Source organism: Dermochelys coriacea, chromosome 2 (genome assembly GCF_009764565.3).
Source record: "Dermochelys coriacea isolate rDerCor1 chromosome 2, rDerCor1.pri.v4, whole genome shotgun sequence".
In the NCBI taxonomy this organism is placed as follows: Eukaryota; Metazoa; Chordata; order Testudines; family Dermochelyidae; genus Dermochelys; species Dermochelys coriacea.
The window spans coordinates 253,173,913-253,190,421 of NC_050069.1; the positions used below are offsets into that span (position 1 = coordinate 253,173,913).

Sequence of the window (16,509 nt, forward strand, 5' to 3'; positions counted from 1 at the left end):
AGGACTTCTGTATCCCTATTCTACTGAAGTGTCTGTCCGCAGGCATCTCATTGCATAACGGGGACCTTGCTCAGTATTTGTACCATGTTTAAAGATATGGGGATCTGATCTCGTGAGAGGCTGATCACTTTCAATCCCTCCTGCTCAGCCTCTCAGAATTGGGCCAAATAAAAAGCTGCCTATAGAAGTGCTGAGGATGATTGTTGCTTGTTTCCTTAGGCAGAGACTATGGAAATGGTTCTGCTTCATTTGGCATTGCTGATGCTACTAACCTTATCCAGTAACAATGTGGAGGGAGAGCAAGATCGAGAGGTGTTTTGTGGAGGTTAGTGGTTGATTTGTTTGGGTTGGGATTTTTTGCATTCTTATACTTTGACATTGCACAGATGAAAAAAACCAGTATGCCAAAGCTTTCAAACATAGGTGTCATATGGAGGCCCTCTAAACGGAGGCCCTCTATAAAAGCAGCCTGATTTTCAGAGGCACTGAGTGCTACAGATGGTCGGGAAACAGAGTCGGGATGGGGGAATTTTGCTAACTTTTTTTAGAAATGTTTGTTTCTGTTTTTTGTGCATTTTCTGACCAACTTTCCTAAGCACTCATTGCTCTCAAAATCTTGCCTCTGCCCTTCGGAGGGAGGTCCAGCAACTTCACTGCCTCCTGCTGGTAGCTGCGGAGTCTCTTCTTCCTTGAGGATACCAGGACTCTCTTAAAGGGCCAGTGCACCAGGGAAATTCCATGAAGGGCTACAGTCCCCAAGGTGCTCCAGGGCAGGAAAAGATTGGCCATTTTCTTTTACATTAAAAAATAATGTTCTGTGGTGGCTAAACCTCTCTGTTTAAGATATGGTGAAAGGAAGCGAGACCATTCAGACCAAACTGCATTTTCTTATACAACATCCTTCCTAAGGAACCTCACACCAGGGTGTGGTGGATGCACCCAGCAGCCCTGGGGAGATGTTAGCTGGGTGTTTCTGGTGTGATAATCAGCCATGTAAAAGTAACATTATCAACACTTAAAGCTAATAGCCCTTTAAAGTGACTGAGGGATTTTAGCAGCTCTCTTAGTGCTATATTTATCTCTCTGCATGCTCAATTTTCTTTGCAGTCAGGATTAGAATCTTAATTTTTAACCAAGTTCTGGCTTAGATCCTGTTGAAGACAGCAGAATCTCCACACGGAGACTCTGAATTGTTAGAATTTCATATTTTTCTGTATCTGCAGAGACCCCTTGTCCTTGCACGCAAACCCACCAACCATCTATCATCTAGCATTGATACTTCAGTCACCACCAGTCTAGAAGAGATTCAAACCAGTAGCCTTGATAAGAGAGGCTCCACAGCCTCTTGTCACTTCCTTCAGGCATCCGATCCCCTCCCTAGCCCTTTAAATCGTACAACCTTTCTTTACAAACTTCCCTGCAGCTCTGCCTGTCTATTGCAGCTCTAAATTGGCACTTCTGAAAGCAGTGTCTCTGGAGCAGCTCCTCTTGAAATTGCAATTTGATGCTGTGCAGGAAGGGAGGTCTGGCATGCTTGAGAGGTAGCATGGAGGCATTTGAAACACCACTGAACTAGGCAGAGGTAGCCTGGCTTTGTTCATGAGTCTTGGCTATATACAAGGCTACCTGTATCGTACCTTTCATCCAAAGCTCTCTCGTCTTGTTGGTGATTCCACCTGGCTCCAAATAACAAGGCTTTGGCATATATTGACAGTAGCACACACAAGGGGGAAAACTCTCCATCTGTGGTCTCATAGCAGAGAGACAAGTGGCTGAATTTCTTAACAGATGGCTTAACAAACTACAAGAAACACGGGTCCCCCTGAGACAAATAACCTGACATCAGATCGTTTCAACAACATATTGAAATAAATCCTCCCTCATGAATGCTGGGGCTTCAGATGCAGCCATATCTCAGTCCCAGGATCCCTTGACAAAGCCTTGGGTGATGCAAGCACAACAGTTCTGAGAGATACCACCCTGCATTCTCTGCAAGCAGCAGAAGGAACCAGGGTGCCAGGCTGAGAAGTGACTGAAACGGCCTACAGATGTGCAGTGATTAGAGAAATTGGGAGCTGAGGTATTAGTACCTGTCAGCCAATATTAGATCTATTTAAGCCCAATAACCTCTTTGTTCTGAGAACTGTTTGTTTTAACTTTGTGATAGTTGTATCATTTTAACTGGCTGGGAATATATTTGAGCTGCCTATTACAAGCAGAGCTGACACTGTTAAGGTTTTCGATACTTCCCACTAATCCTTATTTTCAGTTCCTTATAACTTTGCCAGACTTTCACTGTTTGGGCTGAAATTCTCCATACCAGATGTTTGCCTCAGGCTGAAATTTTGGGGAAAATTTCAGCAAAAAATGGCTCTGTTGTTTCTATGAATGAGATTAGGGGAAAAAATGGGTTTTGCCTATGTTAATTTTTTTACAGCCTTGTCACTTAGAAGCTTTAATGCCCCCATGCTTTAGAGTGGGAATTTGACACTTGGCTCTGAGGTTTACCCTGGTTTCAGGATATGCCTTTTGCTGCTCCTGTAAAAAAAAAAAATGGCCAAATTGTACATCTTTGAAAAATTGCAGTTCGCATGTGCTCAGTTAAGACTTGTTAGAGTTTGGCAACTAAATTATCCAGCAATTGCATTTGCACTGAGCATGCTCCAGCTGAGGGCTACAGGGGCTGAGCAGGACTTTCCCTACAATTCCTGACCTGACTGCTGTGAACCACTGTAATGCTGGGCATTGGAACTTAGAGCAGGGAGACTGTCTCAGCTATGCTCTCAGTAATCCCACTTCTGCCACTCAGGCACTGAGGACAAGAAAGCTGTCTGAAATGCAGTTGGGACAAGAGACGGATGAGGAATGAAAGCAGTGGTGCCATAACAAGGTGATCCAGGGGGTCAGGGCCCTCCCACTTTTTGCCAGGACAGACCCCGCCTCCTTCCCCTCCCCCGAGGCCCCACCACCCAGCCAGGCCAGCAGCTAGTAGAGTCCGGCGGGGGGGCCCAGGCAGTTGTGGGAGCTGTGCAGCCCCCTGAAGCAGCCCCCTGCCCATGTTCCCATTCCCCAGGCTTCCCACCTAGCCCGGTGGAGGTGGAGGGCCCGTGACTCCATGCCAGCTCCCCACAGCTGCCCATGCAGCTTTGTCCCTGACCTGGCTCAGGGAGGAGGGGTGGGGGCTTTGGAGCCACAACCCAGCCATGGTAAGAGCTGCACAGGCAGCTGTGAGGAGCTGTGAACCCTCCATCTGCCCCGGGCCGAGGGCCTGGGAGGCAGGGACACGGGCCAGGGGCTGCTTTCCTCAGGCCCCCCACCCCATGGGCAGTGGAGGGTCCACCACAGCTCCCCACAGCTGCCTGGCCCCGTGCGGGTTGTATCATGGCTGGGCTGTGTCTCCGAGGTCCCACCCACTGGCCAGAGCTGGTTTGGGGACAGAGCCAAACGGAGAGCAGGGCACTCCACCTGCCCTGGGTGGAGGGTCTGGGGTGTGGGGACATGGGCATGGGGCTGCTTTCAGGCTACTTTTGGGAAAGCTTAAACCCTCTTGAATGGAAGTGAGGTGAGGGGGTGGTATTATCCCTATTTTACACATGGGGAACTGACGCATGGAGAGATTAAGGTCAAAAGTGGCCATTAATTTTGAAAAAAGAAAAGGAATACTTGTGGCACCTTAGAGACTAACAAATTTATTAGAGCATAAGCTTTCATGAGCTACATCTCATTTCATCGGATGAATTCAGTGGAAAATACAGTGGGGAAATTTATATACACACACACACAGAGAACATGAAACAATGAGTTTTATCATACACACTGTAAGGAGAGTGATCACTTAAGATGAGCTATTACCAGCAGGAAGGGGGCGGGGGAAGGAGGGAAAACCTTTTGTGGTGATAATCAAGGTGGGCCATTTCCAGCAGTTAACAAGAACATCGCACTGCGATGGGTACCCGCATGGCCCGACAGTATGCCAACATTTTTATGGCTGACTTAGAACAACGCTTCCTCAGCTCTTGTCCCCTAATGGCCCTACTCTACTTGTGCTATATTGATGACATCTTCATCATCTGGACCCATGGAAAAGAAGCCCTTGAGGAATTCCACCATGATTTCAACAATTTCCATGCCACCATCAACCTCAGCCTGAACCAGTCCACACAAAAGATCCACTTCCTGGACACTACGGTGCTAATAAGCGATGGTCACATAAACACCACCCTATACCAGAAACCTACTGACCACGATTCCTACCTACATGCCTCTAGCTTTCATCCAGATCTCACCACCACACCACTGTCTACAGCCAAGCTCTACGATATAACTGCATTTGCTCCAACCCCTCAGACAGAGACAAACACCTACAAGATCTCTATCATGCATTCTTACAACTACAATACCCACCTGCTGAAGTGAAGAAACAGATTGACAGAGCCAGAAGAGTACCCAGAAGTCACCTTCTACAGGACAGGCCCAACAAAGAAAAAAACAGAACGCCACTAGCCATCACCTTCAGCCCCCAACTAAAACCTCTCCAACGCATCATCAAGGATCTACAACCTATCCTGAAGGACGACCCATCACTCTCACAGATCTTGGGAGACAGGCCAGTCCTTGCTTACAGACAGCCCCCCAACCTGAAGCAAATACTCACCAGCAACCACACACCACACAACAGAACCACTAACCCAGGAACCTATCCTTGCAACAAAGCCCATTGCCAACTCTGTCAACATATCTATTCAGGGGATACTATCATAGGGCCTAATCACATCAGCCACACTATCAGAGGCTCGTTCACCTGCACATTTACCAATGTGATATATGCCATCATGTGCCAACAATGCCCCTCTGCCATGTACATTGGTCAAACTGGACAGTCTCTACATAAAAGAATAAATGGATACAAATCAGACGTCAAGAATTACAACATTCAAAAACCAGTCGGAGAACACTTCAATCTCTCCGGTCACTCGATTACAGACCTGAGAGTGGCTATTCTTCAACAAAAAAACTTCAAAAACAGACTCCAACGAGAGACTGCTGAAATGGAATTAATTTGCAAACTGGATACAATTAATTTAGGCTTGAATAGAGACTGGGAGTCGATGGGTCATTACACAAAGTAAAACTATTTCCCTATGTTATTTCTCCCTCCACCCAACCCCCCATTGTTCCTCAGACGTTCTTGTTAACTGCTGGAAATGGCCGACCTTGATTATCACCACAAAAGGTTTTCCTCCCCCCCCCCCCTCCCGCTGGTAATAGCTCATCTTAAGTGATCTCTCTCCTTACAATGTGTATGATTAAAACCCATTGTTTCATGTTCTCTGTGTGTGTATATAAATTTCCCCACTGTATTTTCCACTGAATGCATCCGATGAAGTGAGCTGTAGCTCACGAAAGCTTATGCTCTAATAAATTTGTTAGTCTCTAAGGTGCCACAAGTACTCCTTTTCTTTTTGCGAATACAGACTAACACGGCTGCTACTCTGAAACCTGTCATTAATTTTGAGTGCCCAATTTAGGTGTTTAGAATCTAATTTTTCAGACTACTTAGCATTATATAGCTCTTTATGTGTTCCAAGCACAGCTCCCATTGACCTCATTTGCAGCAGGAAGAGATCAGTACTTCTGAAAATCAAACCTCAGGGTCTCATATTGAGCATGCAGAAAATGAGGAACACACAAAGGCCACCCATGAAAAGTTAGGTTTAAGTAACTTGCCCAGCATCACACAGGAGCTCTGTGGCAGAAGCAGGGGTAGAATCCCGTTCTCCAGGGCAGCATTCAGCTGTCTTCACCATTAGACCATTCTTTCTTTTCCTATAATCGCCTGCCTCATTCGCTAAACACCTCCCAACTTCTGCAACAAAGAGGCATGGGTTCTACAGACAACAGCCTCCTTCATGGGCCATCTTCATTCTGGCATTTCCTAACTTTGCAACCTCAATAGTTTTTTTTAATGTAGTTTGTGTGTCTGTGATTACTTATTGATGCGAGCATGGTAGGTGAGGTAATATCTTTTATAGGTAATATTGAAAATATCTTTTATTTTTATTTACTTATTTATGGCATAAAAGCTGTGCTGGGTGTTTTACAGCCCAGTACAGAAAAACATGATTCCCTCATCAAACAGCTGTCCAGTATAAAATATATAGTTCCTGAGCTATAGATGCTGGCTGCTGCACCCCCTGGATTGAAGGGGTTTCCATCATATACAGGGTTTAGAGTTTGGTTCAATGGCTCTCAGCACCCCCACTATACAAATTGTTGCAGCACCCCATCCTAAGCAGTTTTATATAGTAATTTTCTTCTCAAAACATCTAATAGTGGCCTGAAATCAATCTATATTTAAAAGAAATACCTTCAAATAATGCTGATGTGCAGCCACCTCTGAGGTGGAATATGGCAGCTCTTTAACACTGGCATGCTGCACAATTGTCCAGGACAGAAAGTGAAGGAGAGAACATCTTACCACTCTCTTTAATCATATGCAAAGAACTCAGTACAGTTACCTAACCAACAATATAGCTTTTTAAAAAAAAAAAACAACTTGTAATTAAATAAATATTCTATCTCTTAAGAACGTACTGCAAGCTTAATTTCTGATATTACAGTTAAATAAGGAAATATGTATTTGATTAACTGGAATCCTTTCATGCTTACTGCTTGAGTCAGAGGTCTTATAAAAAAGTATTTGAGATTTTAAACTGGAATCTGAGGACAGCCTGCATCTGGTCTCTAAGCAGTCTGATTGTGTTGCAATATTCTACTCTGTGGCTGATAAATATATTTATTTATTTGCTGGGATAAAACAAATGGTGCTCAGATCTGAAACGTAAAATAAACATATTTTTCTGGCTACTTGTATTATATTATTTGTACTGTTACAAATTCTCAGCCTCAGTTCCTGAACTTCCACACTTTCAGCCACATAACTTGTGATTGAACTGTGACAGAATGTATATTTTAGAAAGACATCCGGTCTGGATTTAAAGATTCCAAATGATGGGGGGGGGAAACAGATTTTTCCCTTAGAATAAACGAGATCATCCCCCTTCACCACCACCCCCATTCCTCCTCTGGTTTTCATTCCCAGAAGACTGCATACTGTCCTCTTTACATCCTTCATCTTCCTTTCTGAATTTGAGGGTGGTTTCTGTTTTCTAAGTTGCTTTTCAGTTTGGTCAAATTGGAACAATTCCACCATATTCTGAAACTAAAAATATTTTCTGATGAAGACTTAGGTTCTCATTATAGAACCTGTTCAGTAGAGTATAAGTAGGTAATTTTTCAGACATAAAAATCCCCTAAACTCAGTATTTGTTAAAGAATAATTAATCAAGTATTTAAGATGCTTCAGCCAGATTAAGTCTAAAGCTTGATGTCTAGAGGAGTTAGTGTGCCACATTTGTCCCTGTTTGCTAGACATTATGGTAATTTCATAGTAAGTGATATTGGCCTTTGTCCCAGAGGTTGTGTCTACACTAGGGTTTTGGCAAAAAGTTCCCACCATTGCTACCACTAGTATAGTTCCACTGATGGTAATAATAGTGGGAGCGCTGGTGTAGACTGGCTACTGGGCTTTTTAGCACTGGTGTCTAACCCTGCTTGGAGCAGATCTAAAGGACAAGGTATTAAATACACTTCTGACTGCTGGAGCCTTATATACACAAGTGCTTCCACTGGTGGGAAATTTTTGCTAAAAATTCCTTGTGTAGACAAAGCCTAATGTAGACACCCTTGACTTAGTATGTGGGAAAGGGAGGACTTGTCTCAGAATGTGCTTAATTCCTCAGTAGACCCTTTGTCCCTGCTGGGAGGTGGGATCTGTGACAGTGCAGTCTTAGTGAGATCACAGTCTGAGAAAGGAGAGAAAAGCAGAGACGCCAGAGATAGCTGGATCTCAACACAGAACCCAGATTCACATTCCTCCAGCCTCCCTGGACTATCTTCTTCAGCTCTGGCACCATGGCTCATAAAGTTGGCATCCTACCATTGGTTTCACCTCCCCTTTTCCTGCTGTGCATACACACTCCCCACATTCACCTTGCATTAAAAAACCAAAAACACAGAGATGGGAAATTCTTACTGCTCAGAATTAATGACCTGGCAAATTAAGATAAATGCCACATTGAGTCACTGTTCTCTGACACTCTCCTTTCCCTCTAACTAGCCATTCACTCTAGCCTTGTGCAGCCAAGCTTGTATAGTCCTTATGGTAAAATCTCATAGCATTTAACAGCGATTAAACCTATAGGAGTCTATTGAAATGACTCAAAACTCTTTGGTAATAGAGAATGAGACCCTTTTTGAACCATCCCAGGGGAGTCCACAAGAGGATAGAAGCCATATTTACAGCCCACAAGTGAAATATTAAAATATGTATTGCATAAGAGCCCTAGGTCTTTAAATAATTTTGACATTTGCAATGTGATGGTATTTACAGGGGACCTAGCAAAATAAAGTCTGCTTTTGTATGAGGAAATCAGTCTTGTTTTGTTTCTTGATCCTGACAGCTAGTACACTTACACACACACACACACATTCTCTTTTTCTCTTTTGGTAAGATCTTTCCTTTCCCATGAACTTAAGAAAAGATCTTGCTCCCACTGAAATCAATGACAGAACTCCCATTGATTTTAATGGGAGTAGGAGCAGGCCCTTCAAGCTTAGCAGCATTTTGTTATGAAATCGCTATATGTACTTTGTGAACCAGGTGGTTAAATAATCAGAAAGCTTTTCTAGCTGGTGCTAGAACATAGCTGAGATAGAGGAGAATTCCACTATACCCCCAAGGAATGGTCTGGTTCCAAAGCCCGTATAACTATGGCGATCTTAGTAGAAGATACAGTAACATTTCAGTGAGCTGCTTATTTTATTGGTAAGTTTTAGATACTGTAGAGTTAACAGATTTTTATCGTGTTTGAAATATGCTTAGTCGAGGGCATACTTCAGTATGGCCCCATTGTTAGCAGACCTTCAACAGCTTGTGTCAAATATCAATATAATGGACTTACACAAGCTATTGATTTAATGACAACTATTACTGCTAGGAATTGATCTAATGTTTTCATTAGACTTAAAAAAATATGTTTTAACAACAAGTTCATTCAGAACTGGATAATTGCAAAGCCCTACACTGCTAATGATCGCATTCCCTATAGAAGTGTAGTTTAGATGATCTTTTTGGAAGATAAGCAGACTAATAATAAAGGGAAGGTTGAGGGAAATTGGGGATAGTCTAAATCTCTTAACAAAAAATAAACAAATAAGTGTTATTACAAATTGTATTATCAATGAAGCTGGCTGAAATTTTTTGAAGTTTTGACCAAAATATTTTAATGGAAAAAATTCACTCTTTTTTTTTTTACCATCTCTAACCATCAAAATGTTGCCATTAGCCACTTTTCGTATTCCTTTTTGACTATTTGTTTATTATTTTTATTTCTCCCACTACTGATTGTCTGCAGGGATTGAACATGTGACCTTCAATACAAAAAGCATAAGCCTCTTTTGCTTCAGCTAAAGGAAAAGCTCTATTAGCTTTTAGCAGTAATAGGCTCTTTTCCTTTATGTGAGCCAGCCAGTCAAGGGCATTTTGGGGAGAGTTTTGAGAGCAACTCTGCTCTCTCATGCATTTGTGGTACTCACCAAGAGCACGTGCTTTTCTAGAATAGCATGCTATTATTGACTGAAGTTAGATCTATATATACTTCCTGATTAACTAGCTCAGTGGTTTTCAACCTTTTTTCCATTTGTGGACACCTAAAAAATTTCAAATGGAGGTGTGGACCCCTGTGGAAATCTTAGACATAGTCTGTTGACCCCCAGGGGTCCACAGACCACAGTTTGAAAACCACTGAACTAGATCAGTGCTAGAACAGCCCATGAACACGGGCAGAGAAGGAGGTTCCCTTGTATGGCTGTTATGAAGGTTCATAACCCAGCCTCCCCTCCATCTTTTGGTGATGGTGTTTTTCTTCTGAAGTAGCACCACTTAAGCATTATTTACATCTTATTTTGAAGGATTAAGTGAGATACAAGTGTTTGAATATGCCTTGTGCTGGCCCTTTGCACAGGGATGAATTTCAGCTCCAATGGATAGTATAGCTCTAGGAAAAGACATTGACACCAGAAGGATTAAATAATACTCATAATAATCTTGACAGGTTTTTAATTTTCTGAAAAGATACTGTACCATAACTGTAACAGACAGCTAGTACATACATGGTTAGATTCTTAACTCTGTTTCTATTGAAGTCAATGTGAGTTTTCCATTGAGTTCAGTGGGAGCAGGAGCAGTTACAAAGTTATCTATTTCAGACACATTTTTCATTTTATTCTCTAAGAATGTTAAATAGCTTAATGTTAATATCTGATATATAAATACATAAGGGACGTGGGATTCTATTTATGTAAATATTAAAAAATCAGCATCATGTACAATATAGCATTTACTGGGTGTAAAGAAAATTAATAAATATAGTTTTCAAAAAATGCTATTCCTGTCTTCAGTAATTCATTTCCCTTTTGTCATCTATTGGATCTGAATATGTAAACTAATGGAAATATCCTTCTGGTTTTGCAGTCGCCAAGACTGAGGATTCTTAATAACAAATATAACTTTGGAGAAAGGAATTTACTGTCTAGTAAGTCTGAGTGTGGTCTCACTTGCACGGCTTTCAAATCAGCAGAGTTATTCCTGATTTTCCATGGTACGAGATCAAACTCAGAGGTGTGTAAAACTCTGGGCCAGATCCTGAGCTTGTGTAAATTAGCAGCTCACTGGAAGTCAATAGAGCTATTCGGATTTGCATGAGTTGAGGCACTGGTTCTGTAGTGCTTCAGTCTCCTACTTTTCTTCCTATGTCTTGTGCTATAATTTTCTTTCTTTTTAACTAAAGAAAATGCGGTTGGTTTGGGAGAAAAAGGAACCGACTGAAAGAAGGTATTGTGTGCTGTACGAACCCCTTGAGGCACATGGTTTGACTACCTCATCAGAGCATGTTACTTAGCTCACAGTTCTGCATGTGAGGGCAGGAGACCTGAGAGTAAATAATTTCCCCATTTCTCTCTAAAATTGTGTTTAGAAGTACTCACAGGGACACCCTGTTCTTTTTGCCTGCAGAAATCATTTTGCATTCCTTCAGCAACTTCAGCTTCTGCTTGATTTCTCTATCTACCTAGAGCTTGGAGTTGGATAGATGGGGAGATAGGTTTGAAGTTATCCTCTTGTGCATGAATGTCTGCTTGTTTCAGATAAAACGTTCTGACATCTCAAACTTCTATCTTGAGCATATATTAGATACAGTCGCTTCATATATATATATATATTGGCCTTGTTCACAGTGTGATAGTTCAGTGGCAGGTTTCCATTAAAAAACACATTTTGTGCCTGGTTTGGAGGAGGAGGAAAATGTATAACTCAGCTTCACAGATTCACTCTGAGCTGGAAATTGGCTCAGCTTGAGGCGAATTCTCAAGTGCTGTATATATATATTTAGAGAGAGGAAGGAGAGTCCTGTGATTAAGTCAGTGGACTGGAATTTGTGAGATAAAAGTTCAATACTTGACTCTGCCACCCATTCACAGTGTGACCTTAGGAAAGTCACTTTATCTGTTTGTGCCTCAGTTTCCCACTTGTAAAATAGGGATGATAACATTCCTGCCTTCCCATCCTTCAGTCTTGCCTAGTTAGAATGGAAGATGTTTGGGGGAAATGAATTACTATGTGTTTGGATAGATGGGGTCTAGGTACTACTGTTATGCAAATTATATATTTAAAAGATCTGAGTAAACAAAATATGACTATACTCTAACTCAGTTCTCTGACTGGTTCACAGCTACTTAAATTACGATCTTTGGTAACCCTGGCTATAGATTAAAAGATCTATTTTTCTTGAGCTTCTTCTATTAGTTTGTACGAAGAAAACATGAAGTGTTATTGCGTTCTGCCTATATGATGCCTATTGATCAACTTGTGAATCAGGTTTGCAATCCTCTAGTTAATTGAACCATACTTCTCTTTTTCATGCTTCTGAATGCCCAGGAATGTATTCTGTGGTTTCAGGCCAGTTTGAATCCTATATTGGAGGGTCCTGTTTATATTTGCCTATAATTCTTCAATTCTCTCAGTGAAGCTTACCCTGTCACTCTGGTCTCATATTTGACTTGATTATAATATTTTCCTCTTTCCTTCCTTAAGCACACCTTTAACATTTGTTAGGCTGGTATTGGGAGTGGGGAATATTAACATATAGGACCAAATTAATAGGCAGCAGGTTTAAAACAAACAAAAGGAAGTATTTTTTCACACAACACACAGTTATCATAGAATCATAGAATCATAGAATATCAGGGTTGGAAGGGACCCCAGAAGGTCATCTAGTCCAACCCCCTGCTCAAAGCAGGACCAAGTCCCAGTTAAATCATCCCAGCTAGGGCTTTGTCAAGCCTGACCTTAAAAACCTCTAAGGAAGGAGATTCTACCACCTCCCTAGGTAACGCATTCCAGTGTTTCACCACCCTCTTAGTGAAAAAGTTTTTCCTAATATCCAATCTAAACCTCCCCCATTGCAACTTGAGACCATTACTCCTCGTTCTGTCATCTGCTACCATTGAGAACAGTCTAGAGCCATCCTCTTTGAAACCCCCTTTCAGGTAGTTGAAAGCAGCTATCAAATCCCCCCTCATTCTTCTCTTCTGCAGACTAAACAATCCCAGCTCCCTCAGCCTCTCCTCATAAGTCATGTGCTCTAGACCCCTAATCATTTTCGTTGCCCTTCGTTGTACTCTTTCCAATTTATCCACATCCTTCCTGTAGTGTGGGGCCCAAAACTGGACACAGTACTCCAGATGAGGCCTCACCAGTGTCGAATAGAGGGGAACTATCACGTCCCTCGATCTGCTCGCTATGCCCCTACTTATACAACCCAAAATGCCATTGGCCTTCTTGGCAACAAGGGCACACTGCTGACTCATATCCAGCTTCTCGTCCACTGTCACCCCTAGGTCCTTTTCCGCAGAACTGCTGCCGAGCCATTCGGTCCCTAGTCTGTAGCGGTGCATTGGATTCTTCCATCCTAAGTGCAGGACCCTGCATTTATCCTTATTGAACCTCATTAGATTTCTTTTGGCCCAATCCTCCAATTTGTCTAGGTCCTTCTGTATCCTATCCCTCCCCTCCAGCGTATCTACCACTCCTCCCAGTTTAGTATCATCCGCAAATTTGCTGAGAGTGCAATCCACACCATCCTCCAGATCATTTATGAAGATATTGAACAAAACGGGCCCCAGGACCGACCCCTGGGGCACTCCACTTGACACCGGCTGCCAACTAGACATGGAGCCATTGATCACTACCCGTTGAGCCCGACAATCTAGCCAGCTTTCTACCCACCTTATAGTGCATTCATCCAGCCCATACTTCATTAACTTGCTGACAAGAATGCTGTGGGATACCGTGTCAAAAGCTTTGCTAAAGTCAAGAAACAATACATCCACTGCTTTCCCTTCATCCACAGAACCAGTAATCTCATCATAAAAGGCGATTAGATTAGTCAGGCATGACCTTCCCTTGGTGAATCCATGCTGACTGTTCCTGATCACTTTCCTCTCCTCTAAGTGCTTCAGGATTGATTCTTTGAGGACCTGCTCCATGATTTTTCCAGGGACTGAGGTGAGGCTGACCGGCCTGTAGTTCCCAGGATCCTCCTTCTTCCCTTTTTTAAAGATGGGCACTACATTAGCCTTTTTCCAGTCATCCGGGACTTCCCCCGTTCGCCACGAGTTTTCAAAGATAATGGCCAAGGGCTCTGCAATCACAGCCGCCAATTCCTTCAGCACTCTCGGATGCAATTCGTCCGGCCCCATGGACTTGTGCACGTCCAGCTTTTCTAAATAGTCCCTAACCACCTCTATCTCTACAGAGGGCTGGCCATCTCTTCCCCATTTTGTGTTGCCCAGCACAGCAGTCTGGGAGCTGACCTTGTTAGTGAAAACAGAGGCAAAAAAAGCATTGAGTACATTAGCTTTTTCCACATCCTCTGTCACTAGTTTATCCCCTCTGGGGCACCTGGCATTGGCCACTGTTGGAAGACAGGATCCTGGGCTAGATGGACCTTTGGTCTGACCCAGTATGGCTGTTCTTATGTTCTTATGGGTGATAGATGGTGGACAGGGTACCTGGAGCCCCTGCCTCCCCTGCCATGGTACTGAAGCTTTCTGTTCCTGGGCCAGATTCTCTAGTCAGTTATTTGGATGCTGTTCCCTTTGACTTCAGCATGAGTCAGACCATGTAACAGAGACCATGGCTAAGCAGCACTGGGAGCAGTACTGTCACCCCAGAAGAGGTGTGACCTTGGAGGCTGAGGGCATGGCTATCATCTGGCCCCTTCACACCTGATAGTGCCTGAAGGATGGTACTGGGGAGAGCACACTCCACAGTTTAGACGTGTATTCAGTGCCCCCTCTGACTGCACCTCTCCAAATCCATAGAGCCTTCTGCCCTTTGTAGGCATAATGCCTTCAGCCAGTATGGCTTGGGACTGTGAACTCCACACCCCACACCCAAGCTCTGCTGGCTGTACAGGCCATAATTGACTCCTTCCATTTACTCGGTAGTTTTTTTATTCCTTACAAGTAGACTCCTCCTCCCCATCCCCAATTCTGTTTGCAGGCAGACCTGTCTGCTGCTGATGTGGGACAGACAGGCTAAAGACAGAGTCCCAAAACATTCTGTGTGTGGGAACTTTCATTCTGCTGCTTCCTTCTTCCTCTGGCTACCTTAAGGCTGCCTCTCTCCTTGTCCGGTGCCATGGCAGTTGTGATAAGCTTAGCTCAGGCACTTGAGCTAACAGTCCCACATAAACAGGAGTAGCCTGGTAGCAGGGGTTCTCTACTCTGAAACTCACTTCTCCGTTTCTCCCTAGATTTGGTAACTTTCAATGCTTGCTGCCAGGTTATTCTGTTTCCAGGCTTTAGGATTGCTTAGAATTCAGGAGTGGAGGGAAAGAAAGGAATTTATTTTGGTGTGTGAAGAAGCTGTTTCTTGGTCATTTTGGTCAATGCAGATGTGTATGTACTCCTAATGAGCCAGATCCTTAGGTGATGAGTGTCTCATTGACTTGGATGTAACCCACTGATTGTGGGCTCTCAATAGGCACTCTTATACATAATACAAAAATAAAAGTCCATAGATTCCAAGTCCAGAAGGGACCACTATGATCATCTTTGTAAAGAAAGATGACATCCATATCCTGCATGATATTGAACAGTACTACTCTACCCAGATTGATGAGATGCCCATGAATGTTGCTGATCTTATTTAAAGAAGCAAGAAATGTTGAAGACCAGTACATGGGGAGAGCTCCATTTTAGACTTCTACTTTAAAGCAGTCCGAGTCTTATGTGGTATTTTTATTTAACTATGATCATCTAGTCTGTCCTCCTGTGTAAGACAGCCCATAGATCTTCCCCAAAATAATTCCTAGAGCAGATCTTTCAGAAAAACATACCATCTTGATTTTAAAATTTCTAGTGATGGAAAATCCACCACAGCCCTTGTTAAGTTACTCCAATGATTAACTACTCTCAGTGTTAATAATTTACACCTTGTTTCCAGACTTAATTTGTCTAGCTTCAACTTCCAGCCATTGGATTGTGTTATACCTTTCTCTGCTAGATTGAAGAGCCCATTAATAAATAGTTGTTCCCCATGTAGGTACTTTATATATTGTATTCAACCTTAACCTTCTCTTAGGCTTTGTCTACACTAGCAATTTTTTTGGCAAAACTTTTGTAGGTCAGGGAACCACCCCACAACTGACATAAGTTTCACTGACAAAGACATGGGTGTGAACAGCGCTATGTCAGTGGGAGATGCTTTCCTGCGAACATAGCTACCGCCATTCATTTCAGATGCTTTAATTATGCTGGTAGAAGAGCTCTCTCCTGTCGACATAGAGCAGATATATGGGAGACCTTATGGCAGTGCAGCTGCAGTAGTACAGCTGTGCCACTGTAAGGTCTGTAGTGTAGACATAGCCTTAGTTAAGATGAATAGATCTGAGCTCCGGGAATATAAGTATAAAGCATGGTTTTCTAATCCTTTAATCATTCTCATGGCTCTTCTCTGAACCCTCTCCCATTTATCAACTTCCTCCTGGAATTGTGGGCGCCAGAACTGGACACAGTATTCCAGCAGCAGTCAGACCAGTGCCAATTACAGAGGTAAAACAATCTCTCTACTCCTGCTCAAGCTTCTCCTGTTTACGCATCCAAGGATCACATTCAGATGATTATTCACCATGACCCCCAAATCTTTTTCAGTGTCACTGCTTCTGAGGATTGAGTCCCCCATCTTGTAAGTATGGCTTACATTCTTTTGTTCTGAGATGTGTACATTTACATTTTATTACATTTGACTACATTGAAATGCAAATTGTTTGCATGCACCCAGTTTACAAAGCAATCCAGATTGCTCTGTATGAGTAACCTGTCCTC

General features: G+C 42.9%; 1 protein-coding gene across 1 annotated transcript in view; it reads left to right on the forward strand.

Moving 5' to 3' along the window:
* Window positions 1-228: 228 nt before the first annotated feature.
* The window catches only part of CNPY1 (canopy FGF signaling regulator 1), a 71,289-nt gene continuing 55,008 nt past the window's right edge, over window positions 229-16,509 (forward strand). Inside the window, exon 1 of the mRNA XM_038392401.2 lies at window positions 229-325. Coding sequence (XP_038248329.1) covers window positions 229-325 — 97 coding nt within the window. The remainder of the gene's footprint in view (window positions 326-16,509) is intronic.